Consider the following 13,568-nt stretch of genomic DNA (forward strand, 5'->3'; position numbering starts at 1 on the left):
CTGGAAGTTCACTGGAAGTTTAACGAAAAACGTCATTTTATTTCGAGTGATCTAAAACCTTAGTGGAAATTTAGCGCTGATTTTCAATAATCGAAAACGCCGCGGGTTTCATAATTCAATATTGATATAACTTTTGCTAACATAACTTTTTTGAAATTTGACAGATATAACATCTTGAAAATTTTTTTCCAATTTCTGTAATAAAGTAAACGTTGTTTTTTTAAATCTACAGTTTCAGTTTCTATTATTTTAAGTTCTACTCAATTTCCAAAACCACAGGTATGTTGTTCAGTATGTTCATTTTTATTAAAGCGAATATATATTCAACTTTATAATTTCACAAAAATTTATTATTATAAATTTCTTTATTGTAGATTATTGAACATAATAGATAATGATTGATTTTTAAATATATATATATATATATATATATATATATATATATATATATATATATATATATATATATATATATATATATATATATATATATATATATATATATATATATATATATATATATATATATATATATATATATATATATATGTATGTATGTATGTATGTATTAGGGTGTCCCAAAAACAGTATTTTTGAAAATAATTTGTTCCCACCCCCTAAATGTGCTCTATCTAATACAAAAACACTAGGTTTAAAATTTTTTTGGAATAAAAAATATTTTAAGGGGTCCTTATAATTTCAAAAAAAAAGTTTTTCAAAAATATGTCAAATATATATATATATATATATATATTTTTTTTTTTCAAATATATATATATATATTTTTTCAAATATATATATATATATATATATATATATATATATATATATATATATATATATATATATATATATATATATATATATATATATATATATACACACACTTATTTGTATATATATATATATATATATATATATATATATATATATATATATATATATTTATATATATACATATATATATACATGTATATATCCGAATAATTTTAAATGTATTCTTAAAAGAGAGTGCTCAATGTTCTTAAAAGAACATAGCAATAATAAATTAGTAAAAATCATTTATCAAACTTATTTCATTTTACACTGTGTTTCATCAATTAAGACATCAGAAAATTTCATCAATTAAGACTCATCAGAATAGATATTTTGTAAGTTTTATAATTTTCAAAAGAATATTAAATTTCTGAATAATTATAAAATTTAAATAAAATTATAAAATTTTATACCACTTAAACACCTTCATTTAACATATATATGCATTTGATATTTATATATACATCATACACTTGATAAAAAATTTTTCATCAAATAAAAGTATAGTTTGTATTGTATATACTAAAGAACTAGCTGTAAAATAAGCATCATTGTTATTTAAGCACAATTAGGTTAAGCACAATAGTTTCTCTTGTTCTCTTTCTGATGTTAATCTTGTTTAACTAAAGTTTAATTTTACCTGCTTGCCTCTTTTATTTTAGATGCCTAGAATTGGTTGCTACAAGAAATGGCAATCAGGGGAAGTAACTATTCCAAGAACAACACATTGGAGGATGTCAAAAATTAACTGTGCTCAACAACAGAATGAGAGCACCTCTGATGACAATGATTCTATTGACGATGAATTTATGGATCATTTATCTGACTTAGATGAACCAAAAAATGAAACAATCAATAATGAGTTTGATGAAAATGAAAGTTCAGAGAGTCCACCTCTGTATCCTGGCTCAAAGATAAATGTCTCTAATGTATGTTTATGCATAATGACTTTTGTTTTGCACTTTAATTTGTCCTATGAAGCCTTAGTGGCGTTGTTAACTCTCTTAACTATTTTATTGCCACACAGTGTTTTGCCTACATCTAAATATTTGTTTTTGAAGTTTTTTAAGAAGGAAAAAGAGTTATATGAAAAAGTTTTTTTTTGTGATGTTTGGGAAGTTGCTTTAAGTCTTAATAAGCAGTGTACAAAATGTTTGAAATATTTTACATCATCCTATCTTCATAAGAAATGCAATTATTATTATTGTTTTAGTATATTTTTTTAGTATTAATTATTTTGATTACTGTATAATCTCTAATAGTAAGGCCAGGTTTATGTTTCAGTGTCCCCAATCAAATTTTTTTATTTTTAAGTAATGATCGATTTTTAAATATACATATGTTTTTGTTTTTATAATTTATCCTTGGTTTTTAAAGTTAATTATGTTTAAACCTGTTATACTATTTTATGTTTGCTTACTATTTTACTGTTTATTTTATATATGTTTTTATATAATTATTATATATGTCCTTTATATATTGTATCTTTTTTTTTTAGCTCCGAAGTCCCAAACGGAAAAGAATGCGTCAAGCACTATTTAAAAGACATACTTACGAACGTACTCACGAACTTACGATTTTCTTAATTTTTTTTTGTTTTGATTACTTGTCTGTAGAGAACGAACACACCGCTAAACGCATGATTTTTTCGCCTCAAAATATACTAAAATATACTAATAAAAAAAATTTAAAAAAGTTTAGATAAGTTATCAAGAAAAATAAACAAATTGCATTTATTCGAAAACAAAAAATGTACGTACAGCCTTTTGGTTTTCGACTAATTTCGACTTTTTTTTTATTCAATTTTTTTTCAAAGTTTTTCAAACAAGCTCGGGTAAGCTTATGCAAAATGATTATGCTTTATTAAATATTTTGTAGATTATGTTTTATGATTTAAATCTCTATCAAAACAAAAAAAGTAGAAATACAACTGATTTTCTGTTTTGTTTGTTTAAATGAATAAAATGAAAAAAATTTGATTTATAAAAACTTGTATTCATACTTAAGGTAGTTTATTATTTATATATTGTATTTTTATTCTAAATATCGATATTTTTAAATAAATGTTATATTAAATTTTTTTTTTCCTATGCTTAATTTGTCTCATTTCGCGCTTCACGGTTTTAAATATTTAAAATGTTTATCAACGTTTTAAAAAAATTATATCCTAAAAAATAAAATTCCAGCGAATTCGCTAAACTTCCATTTTTTATATATAAACATGAAAGTTAACTTTCATAGCTAATTAGCTATGAAAGATCACTGGGAGTTCAGTGGGTTTTGGAACAAGATCACTGGAAGTTCGCTGGAAAAGATCACTGGAAGTTCGCTGGGTTTTGGAACAATTTTTCACTGGAAGTTCACTGGGTTTTTTTGTAAGGGTAAAGCTAATTGTGTCGTGCAATGAGCCAAAAAAATAAATGGCGCTGAAAAAAAAGTCAAAAAAGAGACTGGGACCAAGTATCAGTATCTCTGAAACCGTAAGGAGTCAGACACTAAAATTTGGAGTGAAGTTTTCTTTTATTAATTCAAGCTTGTATTCCAAAAATCAGCAAAATCTGAGATGGTATGGTGCTGAATTATTTTTTTTTTAGTTGATTTGACATGGAATGACCCTACTGTTAAAACAAATTAAAACCAATACATACTTTTCTTTTAGAAGTGAGGTTTAATTACAGCAAAACATGCTACTTATGAAAAGCTGCTATTACTTCAAAATTAAATAGGGAAAATGGAATAAAACCTACAAACAGGTGTCTTCTATCAAGTGATACAAATAACTTTTACAAATTTTTATTTAAGAACCAGATATAGAATCAATTTTTAAAAAAAGCTAAGAAAAAAAAAAGTTTTTCTAAAGATTGCATTTTAAGTTAAATTCTTCTCAAAATTATATATTTTTTACAAAACCATGTCATTTGAAACAAGACACCTGTGTTTTTTTTGGATTTAATACACTTTGAGTTAAATGAAAATGGCTGTTGTTAGCCCATTGATTGCTGTCTTTGAATAAAATGCCTTTTGCTGTTGCTAGGAACTTTTTAGAGCTGTAAATTCAACAATAGAAGATCTGATGAAGCTGCATATATATCCTGGGTATTCCCATGAAATTTATAATTACTGAACTGTAGTTTGCTCTGGTTGTGGAAGAAACCTTTACTTGAAGTCGGGTAATACACCCAGAGGTTCGTGAAGAGAGAAAGTATTAAAGGTAATTCTCATATTTATAGAATAAAATTGTTTTTTAAACTCATTAATTTTTTTAAAAGTGTTACTATAAAGTAAGCCTTTAGTAGTCTCAATAGATTTTGATTAAAATAACTGTAATGAGACATTTATCTTTATATAATTATGTTTTTTAAATATCACTTTTGAAGGTTGAGTGGAAAATACTGACTAGAAATTCAATGCTACAGAGTAGTGAAACAGATAACTCAAATCTTCTTCACCAGATAACTCAAAGCTCTGTGGAAAATGTTTCTCAATGTAAGCACCTGGACACAACCACAACTGTTTATTCTTCAGTTGCTGTAACAAATTTGATCTCTCTTGCCATAAGTTTGGAAAGCAATCAAGCTGAACAATTTCCTTCAGGTTTATTAAAAGATAAGATGAAAGCTGACTGCATTCCAAAAGGAACAGCTTTTCTTTATCAACTGGTGGAAACCTATTGGTTGTAACTGTAAAATGTCCTGCTATTAAGCAAAATCAAAGATCATTAAAAACAAGTATCCTTACAGGTTATAAAAGAACTTCAAGTCATATTAGAACTTTCTATTAGCGAAAGCAAACAGTTTATATGTTCTCTTCAGAAAGGATTAGGGAATAAGACTGCTGTAGAACCTAATATTTTTGGCAAATTCAATGATCTTGAGGAATCCATATCACATTTTTGTAATATAATTTATAAGTATTAATCACAAGAGTACACTTTTAGAATGTTTTATGAGAGGCTGATTATTTTAAAAATTAATAAGGCTGTGAGTAATAGCAATATTGGTTAATAAAGTGAGTAATAGCAAATATTGGTTATTAAAAAGTATAGTACATTGAACAAACTTACAATGGCAACTGGGTATGTGAATAGATTTGCAAATAATTTGATAAAAACAGTTAAAAAGAACAATAAATTAGTTAAAGAAAAAATCTTAACACTTGATGAATATGAAAAGGCATTTAATTCATGATTATTAGTTGAACAATTTTATTTACAAAGTCAAGACTACTAGAAATTAAACTCATCCCTGACGTTGTTCACCGATGAACAAAACTTACTGTGACTCAGAGGACAATTCAGAAATTTGATGTCATTTGATAATAAGAAAAGTTATAATGGAAAATCTCTAATTATTCTGCAGGACAGACAACATAGTTATTTCAGTGTTAATTATTCACAACCCCCAAGAAAGTATTATGTATTATGGTATTGAAATGATGTTAAGTTGTGTTAGAGGTCTGGGATTGTTAAAGGAAAAAAAATGGTGAAGAATGTTTTGCTTATGTGTGTTATTTGCAAGAACATTTATGGAAGAACAATGCTACCTCCCCTAACCCCTGACTTAATTATCGTGTAAATGTTTATACGCTTTCATTTCAAGTTCTTGGTCAAGATTATGCTAGACCTTTATATCTAAAGAATTATTTAAAAACTAATCTTGTTTAGATTTTGACCTGTGAATCTAGCTGTGTTGCTCATCTTGAATTAACTTCTAACATGCATATACCTACTTTTCTTTAGGCACTCAAGCATTTTAATGTACACAGGGGCATACCTGATAGTATTATTAGTGATAACTTTGAAACATTTAAATCTATTGAAGTTAAAAAATTTGGTTTGAATAACAATATCAAGCAAAAATTCATCCTACCTGTCTCCTTGGTGGAGAGGATTTTAAGAGAGATTAGTGCAATGGGTTAAGATTCCATTATTAAAAGTCTTATGAAGAACTACAAACAGTTTTATGTGATGTTGAACCTGTGATAAGTAATAGACCACTTATCTACATGAGTGAAGATAGAGGAAGCGCTTACTCCCTTTCATTTGATGTATGGATAATATATATAGAAAGCAAATTTATGCTTTGATTTGGTCGACACCAAGAAACGTAAATGTACTTTAAGGAACTTCATGATTATTGAAAGCTTTTCAGTAAGGTTTACCAAAACAAATTAAAACAACATTTATAAAACAAGTTAAACAATAAAAAATGAGAAAAGGTATTAAAAGTAAGTGATATCATGTTAAGTATAAAAAAATTTGCAGTAGAAACAAATTTTGCGCTAAAAAAAAAAAATCCTTTAACAGTAACGACAAAGATTTGACACCCAGAATTAAATGCAGAATTGAAGCGACAAAGATTTGACACCCAGAATTAAATGCAGACAAAGCAGTTCATGGAGAAAAGTTAAAGGTCCTATTGGATAAAGGAACATCAAAGATATGTTTCCAACCTGCCAAAAAACTAATTCCCCTGGAGATTGATGTTGAACAGATAACTTAGATAAAAATGATAATTCCAATAAGAATGTCTTTGTAGTTGAAACCAAGATTGAGCAGAGTGATGCGGTGCTCAGGTCAAATAAATAATGTTCAACTTGACAGGCAGCTCTTAATGGACAATATCCCAGTAAGCACACAAAGTTGAAATAACGTTGATCAACATCAATCAACGTTATTTCAACGTTGTGTGCTTGCTGGGTATCATAGACAATTAAAAAAAAAATTTATTGACAACTCAACAAGGGGCATGTTAAATGTAACACTTATAATTGAATTATTATGTAATAATTATAATAAATATTATGTTCACAATAAATATTATGTTAAAGATTTAGTTTATTGACATGTTGCTCTCCAAAAACCCCTTTTTATTATATATTGTTGGTTGAGCAGCTCATTCTTCCTTTTTCAAACAATTAAAATATAGTTTTACCAAAAAAAAAAAAAGATTTTTTCAGTCTGTGAGATTTTACACCAATTAAAAGGGTCATATAATAAGCTTATACAATCCACAGTCACAATTATTTTGATCAATCAGTAACATCATCAGTTATCCCTCAATAAGTCATACACACAAAGAACTATATCAAAACTATTTTATTACTTAAAATAAAAATACTGATTACACCATGTAACAACATTTTTGTTTATGTTAATTTTTTAATGTTTCTTACGTAATTTTTGTATGCTGATTTCAGTGGTACCATTGGTTTTTCTCTATCATCAAGATTTCCTGAGAAAAAGCATAAAGTATATTTCGGAGTTTTCGTATATGTGTAATGCAATTAAAACATTATATATATATGCTGATTTTAACTATATTCGTGTGTTTATTTTCAGTTTAACTAATTACAACTGTTACATGAAGTGGTGAATATGTCTAGTAGATCCTGCAAGCTTTGTCCTGACTCATTCTGTTATGTTTGTGGTTACTATATTAGTCCAACACAAGCTAAACATAAGATTGTCAGTGGTACAAAATTCTTTACTGCATATCATGCTTATTTTGGCATGGCTATGGGAGATCAGGACAAATCGTGGGCACCACACTACAGTTGTGGTAGCTGCAGATCAACTCTGGAAGGATGGCTGCGTGGAATCCGAAAGTCAATGCCCTTTGCGATTCCGAGAATATGGAGAGAACCGACGAACCATCATGATGACTGCTTTTTCTGCATTGTTGACATTTCAAAGTATAAAAAACCGAAAGATAGGCTGACTCTAGTTTATCCAAGTACACCATCTTCTATTGGACCAGTTCCACACAGTGATGAATTGCCTGTTCCTACTCCACCTCAATCCGAAGAAGCAGCTGCATATCATTCTGAAGTAGACTCACCGGATGAACTCAATGATGACTGTGATTTCAGGGAACCGAATGATTCACCTCATTTCCCTATCCAACAAGAACTTGATGACTTAGTACGAGATTTAGGTCTCACTAAATCAAATGCAGAACTTCTGACATCACGTTTGAAAGAATGGAATTTATTAGATCCAAGCTGCAGAACCTCGAAATACCGAAAAAGACATGAAACATTCGCATACTTTTATGTAGTATCAGAATCACTGTGCTATTGTCATGACGTTCGTGGTCTTTTCAATGACATTGGCATTGTTCACAATCCTGAAGAGTGGAGATTATTCATTGACAGCTCAACAAGAAGTCTAAAGGCAGTTTTGCTCCATAACGGAAACCGATTTCCTTCGATTCCAGTTGCTCATTCCGTTCATCTAAAGGAAGACTATAAGAATGTGAAGTTGTTGCTTGAGAAAATCAACTACGACAGTTACAAGTGGGATGTATGTGGAGACTTTAAGATGCTAGCATTTCTTCTCGGTCTGCAAGGAGGATACACAAAGTACTCGTGTTTTCTTTGTTTATGGGATAGCAGGGCTGCAAACCAGCACTTCACAAGACGTGAGTGGCCAGTGAGAGAACATTTACAGCCTGGTTCGCACAATGTTATTAATCAATCTCTGATACCTGTTGAAAAGATCTTACTACCACCCCTTCACATTAAACTTGGTCTTATCAAACAATTTGTCAAAGCATTAAACCCAGATAGTGCAGCATTCCAGCATATTCGGCAGATGTTTCCAAAGGTGTCAGATGCAAAAATTTCAGCAGGTATATTCGTTGGTCCACAGATTAAAGTTATGTTGGCATGTAAGGAGCTTGAGGACAAAATGTCTGCTGTTGAAAAAGAAGCATGGACTGCATTTAGACATGTTGTTCATAGCTTTTTAGGCAACAATAAGAGTGATAACTACAAAGAGATAGTGGAAAACTTAATTGTACGGTACGCAGATATGAAATGCAGAATGTCAATAAAGCTGCATTACCTGCATTCACACTTGGAATTTTTCAGACCAAATTTGGGTGATGTGAGTGAAGAGCACGGGGAACGTTTCCATCAGGATATTCTTGCAATGGAGAAAAGATACCAGGGCAGATGGGATGCAGCTATGATGGGTGACTACATCTGGTGTTTGATACGCGATGACGAGAAACTTCATAAAAGAAAACCTCGTTCTACTGTTCACTTTTAGTGTTTTTTGAGATTGTGAGAGACTGTTACAATACAATATAATGTAACATGATTGCAAAACGATTTATATTAATTATATGTTTAATTGATTTTTTTTTTTTTTACGACCAAACGATTGATGCAATAAAAAATCCAATGTCATATTCAGACTCAGCATACTCAAATTAATTAAGAAACATCAAAAAACTTTGATAAACAGAAATTTTTTTTTTTTTTGTTACATTGTGTTATCAGTAAACCAAAGAAGTATGATGAAAGTGAAATCAGAAAAAAACCTCATAAAGTTAATTAACAAGACATATTCTATATTAAAATTCAAAAATTTAACTCAAAAAATAAGTTCATAAAACCTTTGTTTTATTTATGTCAAAAGATCTTTCTCATGTGAAGGAACTAACTTGCATTTCATCAATTAAACAGGAGTTTTTTGCAGTAAAAAATTGAATTAGTACTCATTTAATCTTTACTTTGTTTACTCTAAGTAATCACAGCCGTGTTGTTCAACTTGAGTTGATTTTCTTTAAAAAAGTTAAAATGAAATAATAAATATCAAACCAATGAATAAATAAAAAAATATTTTTTAAAAAATTATTAAAAATATTTTGCAAACCTTTTTTTGCCCACATTTTGACTGATATTTTTCCAATAACATTTCTGTCTAAATAAAAAATTAAAAAGTAATTAAAGAAATGTTGACGTTTATTTGTCACTAAACATGACATTTTTAAAAAAATATTGACGCCTCTTCTTACACTTGTAATCAAGTTTTTAATGCAATACCAAGCAAAAAGATTTGAAACACATATTTACTTTTTCAATTCACTTTATATACTAACATTATGTATTATTTATTGGTGTTAAGTCACACAACCATATAATTCTTACATTCTACATTCTTATACAAGTGGCTGATACGATTTGATCTTGATTTGCATTTTCATGGTTTTATCTTTGTTTTATGACATTAAAGAAAAACTTTAAGACAGCTCACCTTTTTCATATAAGAACCTGCTTTATTGATCTCAGACGCTAGTAATCTCATATCTTCATCATCAACAACATCTGTAATGAAAGTAAAAAACAAACCCTGTTAACTCTTGACATTTGTTATGTTGGTAATTTTCTTGGCTTTTTTTTTTTAATTTATTATTTAAGTTTAAAACTATTGTTTATTTTTTTGTTTAAATTTGAAAGCATTATTTTTTAAGCAACGCATAAGAAATTGAATCAATGAACTCTTCAAGTAATAAACTATGAGCTAAACTATAAAATGGCTTCACCCAATTTGAGATCCACCCCAGAGCACTGGCTAATTGCTAACTGGGTAATTTCTCAGTTATCCACAGCAAGAATACCAAGATCACCACAGCTGCTAAGGGATGATTAGCTTTTACATTTATCCTGCTCATTTCTTGGTGGACAGAAAAGCAGTGAGAGACTTTTAGCTCTCAGTCCAACAGACCATGTGAGGTAGATGACAAATGAATTTCATGGACAGCCCAACTTAAACTGAGTCTTTAAAAGGAAAGTCTTTCTTTTTAAGACTGAAAGGTACAACTGGACAATTAATCAACCAATTTGGCTATTTAGTCATTAAAAATGCATTAAAAAAATTTGCATCAAAAATATTTTGATTCCATTCATATGTGAACAATATCCTGACATTAATTATTTTTTACTTGTTTTTTAATGTTTTATTGTAAAAAAAGTTCCATTTTTGAACACCTGGTAAAATCTTAAGAAAAACTTATATTTTCTAAAAAACAGCCAAATCCAATACTCAAAATAACAATTACTTATCTCCTGAAAAAAGAAGGAAAGATTTTTCCTTAATCTTTATTTCCCAAATTAATCCTTTTTAAAATTTTTCTTTTTTTTTTTTTATGATTCACTGCTTACACTGGTTTTCTAAACTTTTCTAAAAAAAAAAAAAGAAAAAAAAAAGTTATATAAAAATTTACCAGATTCAAAACTCCAATGAAATTTTCCATTCGCTACTTCACTAATTCTTCTAAGATCTTTTGAGACATGTAAAGGATCATACTTTGGATAGAAATTTGAGTTAGGGGGGTCTAGTGGATGTAAATCAGGAGGTTGCAAAAATATACAATTTAAAGTAACCCCTTGTGAACCCACCATAGCCTCTTCAATATAACTGACAAGTACGTCCTTTAGAAAAAAAAAAAACAGGTTTAAAAGTTACTAAAACTTCCAATAAAAATTTCACTTTCTTTCTCACTTTAGATAAAGTGAGAAAGTAAACAACTATTTATAATGTAATACACAAGATTATGAAGAGTAAAATAAAAAGTTATGACTGTTCTACCATATTGTCATAAATTCGGCCCAGTGAAACCAGATATAAACCAGTGAAATCTAAATGAAAAAATATTATCTCCGTGTTTTTAAAAGATTTTTCTTATAAATGATATTTACTTTACAATTTAAAATATAAGAACCATGAAAAAAATCTATGTGGATTTTTTGTACAGTTTGTGGAAGGTAGAGGTCTTATCCAACTATGCATCTTTATCACATTTTCAACACAGTATTAAAAGCAAGCGCAAAAGCAATAACATTTACCTGAAGTTTTTTGTCTAAGAGCAACCTTTAAAGCGGGTAGAAACTTTCGCATGCCGCTGCATGACAAAGAGAGTAACCAACTAAAGATAAAAAGTAAAAAAAATTGAAATTTCCACTGAGAAACATTTTACAAATCAGTTTAAAATATTAATTATAGTTATACTTCCAACATTCACTTAAGGATTCTTTGACTGGAAAAGTTGACTCATAGCAATCAAGTGTTTCATTACAGCTGAAACCAAAATAAATAAAAGTTTTGTTTCCTATGTCAATAATTTTTAAAGAAAATAATTTTTTTTTAAAATTTGTTAAAACTTTGTTAGTTTATACTAAAAATTAAATTAAAAAAAAAAAAAAAAAAAAAAAAAAAAAAAAAAATTGATTATGCTTGTTATCCAGATTTTGCTTTTTAAAAACTTTTAAAGAATTCAAATAATATTAATTTTAATAGCATTAATTTTACTAGCACTGAAATCTTAAAAATATGTAAAATGAAGTAAAACTGAAAGCAATACTTACCAAATAATTTTAAAATATTTTTTTTGTAGAAGCTGTTCTTCAAAGAGCAACTTGAATGATGGAAAAAGATAGCAAATATGACTGCTTGCTTCTTGAGATAAATCAACAATAATGATTATGCTGGGAAAAAAAAAAGTAAAACATACCAAAATAATTGATAGTTTTCTTGTCAACATAAATCAACGCTGATTTATGAACCAAGCAGAGAGTACTGTTAACTACTAAATTCTTACTGTTAGCTACTAAAAGACTAACCTAGACTCTGAAATATTTCCAAACATTTGCCTGCTACCCGTATGCATTAATGAAAACTGCTTTTTATAGATTCTTATGGCATTAGACAACTGGTGAGTATAATTGTTTAAAACTGCTGGATCAACATGAACATTTTTCACGCTACCATTAAACCAATCAACTTGTACCATACTCTAAATATGTAAATAAAAAATTAATCATTAAACATAGATTAAATAAGTATTAATGAGTAAATTAAATATAAACTAAAACTAAATAATAATAGTAAAAATAGTAATAATAAAAGTAAACTAAATAATATAAATTAACATTTAAATAAAAAAATATTTAACCTATATTGATTGAACTTAAATTAATTAAAACACATCACAACACACATCAAAACACACATCAAAAACATATCAAAAAACTACAACTTTCATTTAACACTCTTTTTTTTAATATGCTCAACAGAACAACAAAAACAACCTTGAATGGTAAACCCTGAAGCAATCAAATAAAACATCAACCTGATGATGCACTGTTGATTTGACTTCTTTATCAATAGATGGAATGTACGTTTGTGCGTAGGAGTATGCATTAGGACCAAGAATCTGGTAGAAAGACAAACCTCGAGCTGTTAAAAATAAGAAACAAAGATAAACTTATTACACATCTTATCTTTACTTATTAAGTGTTCTTAGATTTTCTATGGATTTTTTTTATTATTGGAACCATTTTTATAAAATAACCATTTATGTAACAAATATATTACATTTAATAATATTATATTTAATAACAAATATATTATTGTAAATATGGAATGTTTATACCTTTTAGACCATTGTCTAGCAGCCAACTTTTTGAAGGTAATAGCGAGACAAATTTTTCATTGAAATTTAAATTTCCTAGTTTCAACCTAAAAAATACCAAAAAGATGAATATACAACTACTTACATATAAATAAATCTTAAAACAAAGCAAACTTAAGACTTAAAACAAATGAAACTACCTGTCAACATATTCAACTTGCAACTTGGTTGCCATGATACTAAAACACAAAGAAATTTGGTATTTTAAACAACTACCTGTAAAATTTATGTACAAAAATCTACATTTACTATTTGCATTAAAAACTTATGTTTCCAATTTAAATATTGACTAACATAGAAAACTGACCTTTAATTCATTTTTCTTAATGTAATTCTATCTCTTACAATCAAAATTGCTTTAGCCATTTTAAATGTTTTTTTAAAAATGCTAGCAAAAAAAAAAAAAAAAAAGGAAAAGAAATGAAAGCTAAGTTCAAAATTAGCATTAAAAAAAAAAATTAGTATAAAAAATAAAACAACTGAAACATGTAA

The 13,568-nt window shown here is 27.9% G+C and overlaps 2 protein-coding genes across 3 annotated transcripts; one reads left to right on the forward strand and one right to left on the reverse strand.

Moving 5' to 3' along the window:
- The first annotated feature begins 22 nt into the window (after nucleotides 1–22).
- On the forward strand, nucleotides 23–2,586 carry LOC149878062 (uncharacterized). 2 transcript variants are annotated; one of them, XM_090073086.1, is made up of 3 exons: nucleotides 23–279; nucleotides 1,479–1,745; nucleotides 2,315–2,586. In XM_090073086.1, the coding sequence occupies exons 2-3, from the start codon at nucleotides 1,479–1,481 to the stop codon at nucleotides 2,519–2,521; spliced, it is 474 nt and encodes a 157-aa protein (XP_089929212.1). In that variant the 5' UTR covers nucleotides 23–279; the 3' UTR covers nucleotides 2,522–2,586. The 2 variants fall into 2 exon arrangements, with proteins under 2 accessions (XP_089929212.1, XP_089929211.1); XM_090073085.1 differs by lacking the exon at nucleotides 23–279 and having other exon boundaries at nucleotides 1,238–1,745.
- A 4,370-nt stretch (nucleotides 2,587–6,956) lies between these two features.
- On the reverse strand, nucleotides 6,957–13,516 carry LOC145192767 (von Willebrand factor A domain-containing protein 3A-like). The gene is made up of 13 exons (XM_090072630.1): nucleotides 13,384–13,516; nucleotides 13,217–13,255; nucleotides 13,038–13,123; nucleotides 12,735–12,841; nucleotides 12,226–12,398; nucleotides 11,971–12,090; nucleotides 11,615–11,683; nucleotides 11,452–11,531; nucleotides 11,195–11,244; nucleotides 10,830–11,037; nucleotides 9,860–9,930; nucleotides 9,479–9,526; nucleotides 6,957–9,386 (listed from the first exon to the last, which is right to left on the reverse strand). The coding sequence occupies exons 2-13, from the start codon at nucleotides 13,249–13,251 to the stop codon at nucleotides 9,369–9,371; spliced, it is 1,065 nt and encodes a 354-aa protein (XP_089928756.1). The 5' UTR covers nucleotides 13,252–13,255; nucleotides 13,384–13,516; the 3' UTR covers nucleotides 6,957–9,368.
- Nucleotides 13,517–13,568: the final 52 nt, after the last annotated feature.

The sequence above is a fragment of the Hydra viridissima genome, unplaced genomic scaffold (genome assembly GCF_058129835.1).
Source record: "Hydra viridissima isolate aposymbiotic clone 2 unplaced genomic scaffold, HvirCarnegie_v1 scaffold_15, whole genome shotgun sequence".
NCBI classification, from domain to species: domain Eukaryota; kingdom Metazoa; phylum Cnidaria; class Hydrozoa; order Anthoathecata; family Hydridae; genus Hydra; species Hydra viridissima.

Bases quoted from the DNA above. Each gene is read 5' to 3' on its own strand.
- LOC149878062 (XM_090073086.1), top strand. From the start codon at position 1,479: ATGCCTAGAATTGGTTGCTACAAGAAATGGCAATCAGGGGAAGTAACT. The intron at 1,746-2,314 runs GTATGTTTATGC...TTTTTTTTTTAG, and splicing joins CAAAGATAAATGTCTCTAAT to CTCCGAAGTCCCAAACGGAA.
- LOC145192767 (XM_090072630.1), bottom strand. From the start codon at position 13,251: ATGGCAACCAAGTTGCAAGTTGAATATGTTGACAG. The intron at 13,124-13,216 runs GTAGTTTCATTT...GGTATTTTTTAG, and splicing joins CAAGTTGAATATGTTGACAG to GTTGAAACTAGGAAATTTAA. The intron at 11,038-11,194 runs GTAGAACAGTCA...TTTTTTCTAAAG, and splicing joins GCCGAATTTATGACAATATG to GACGTACTTGTCAGTTATAT.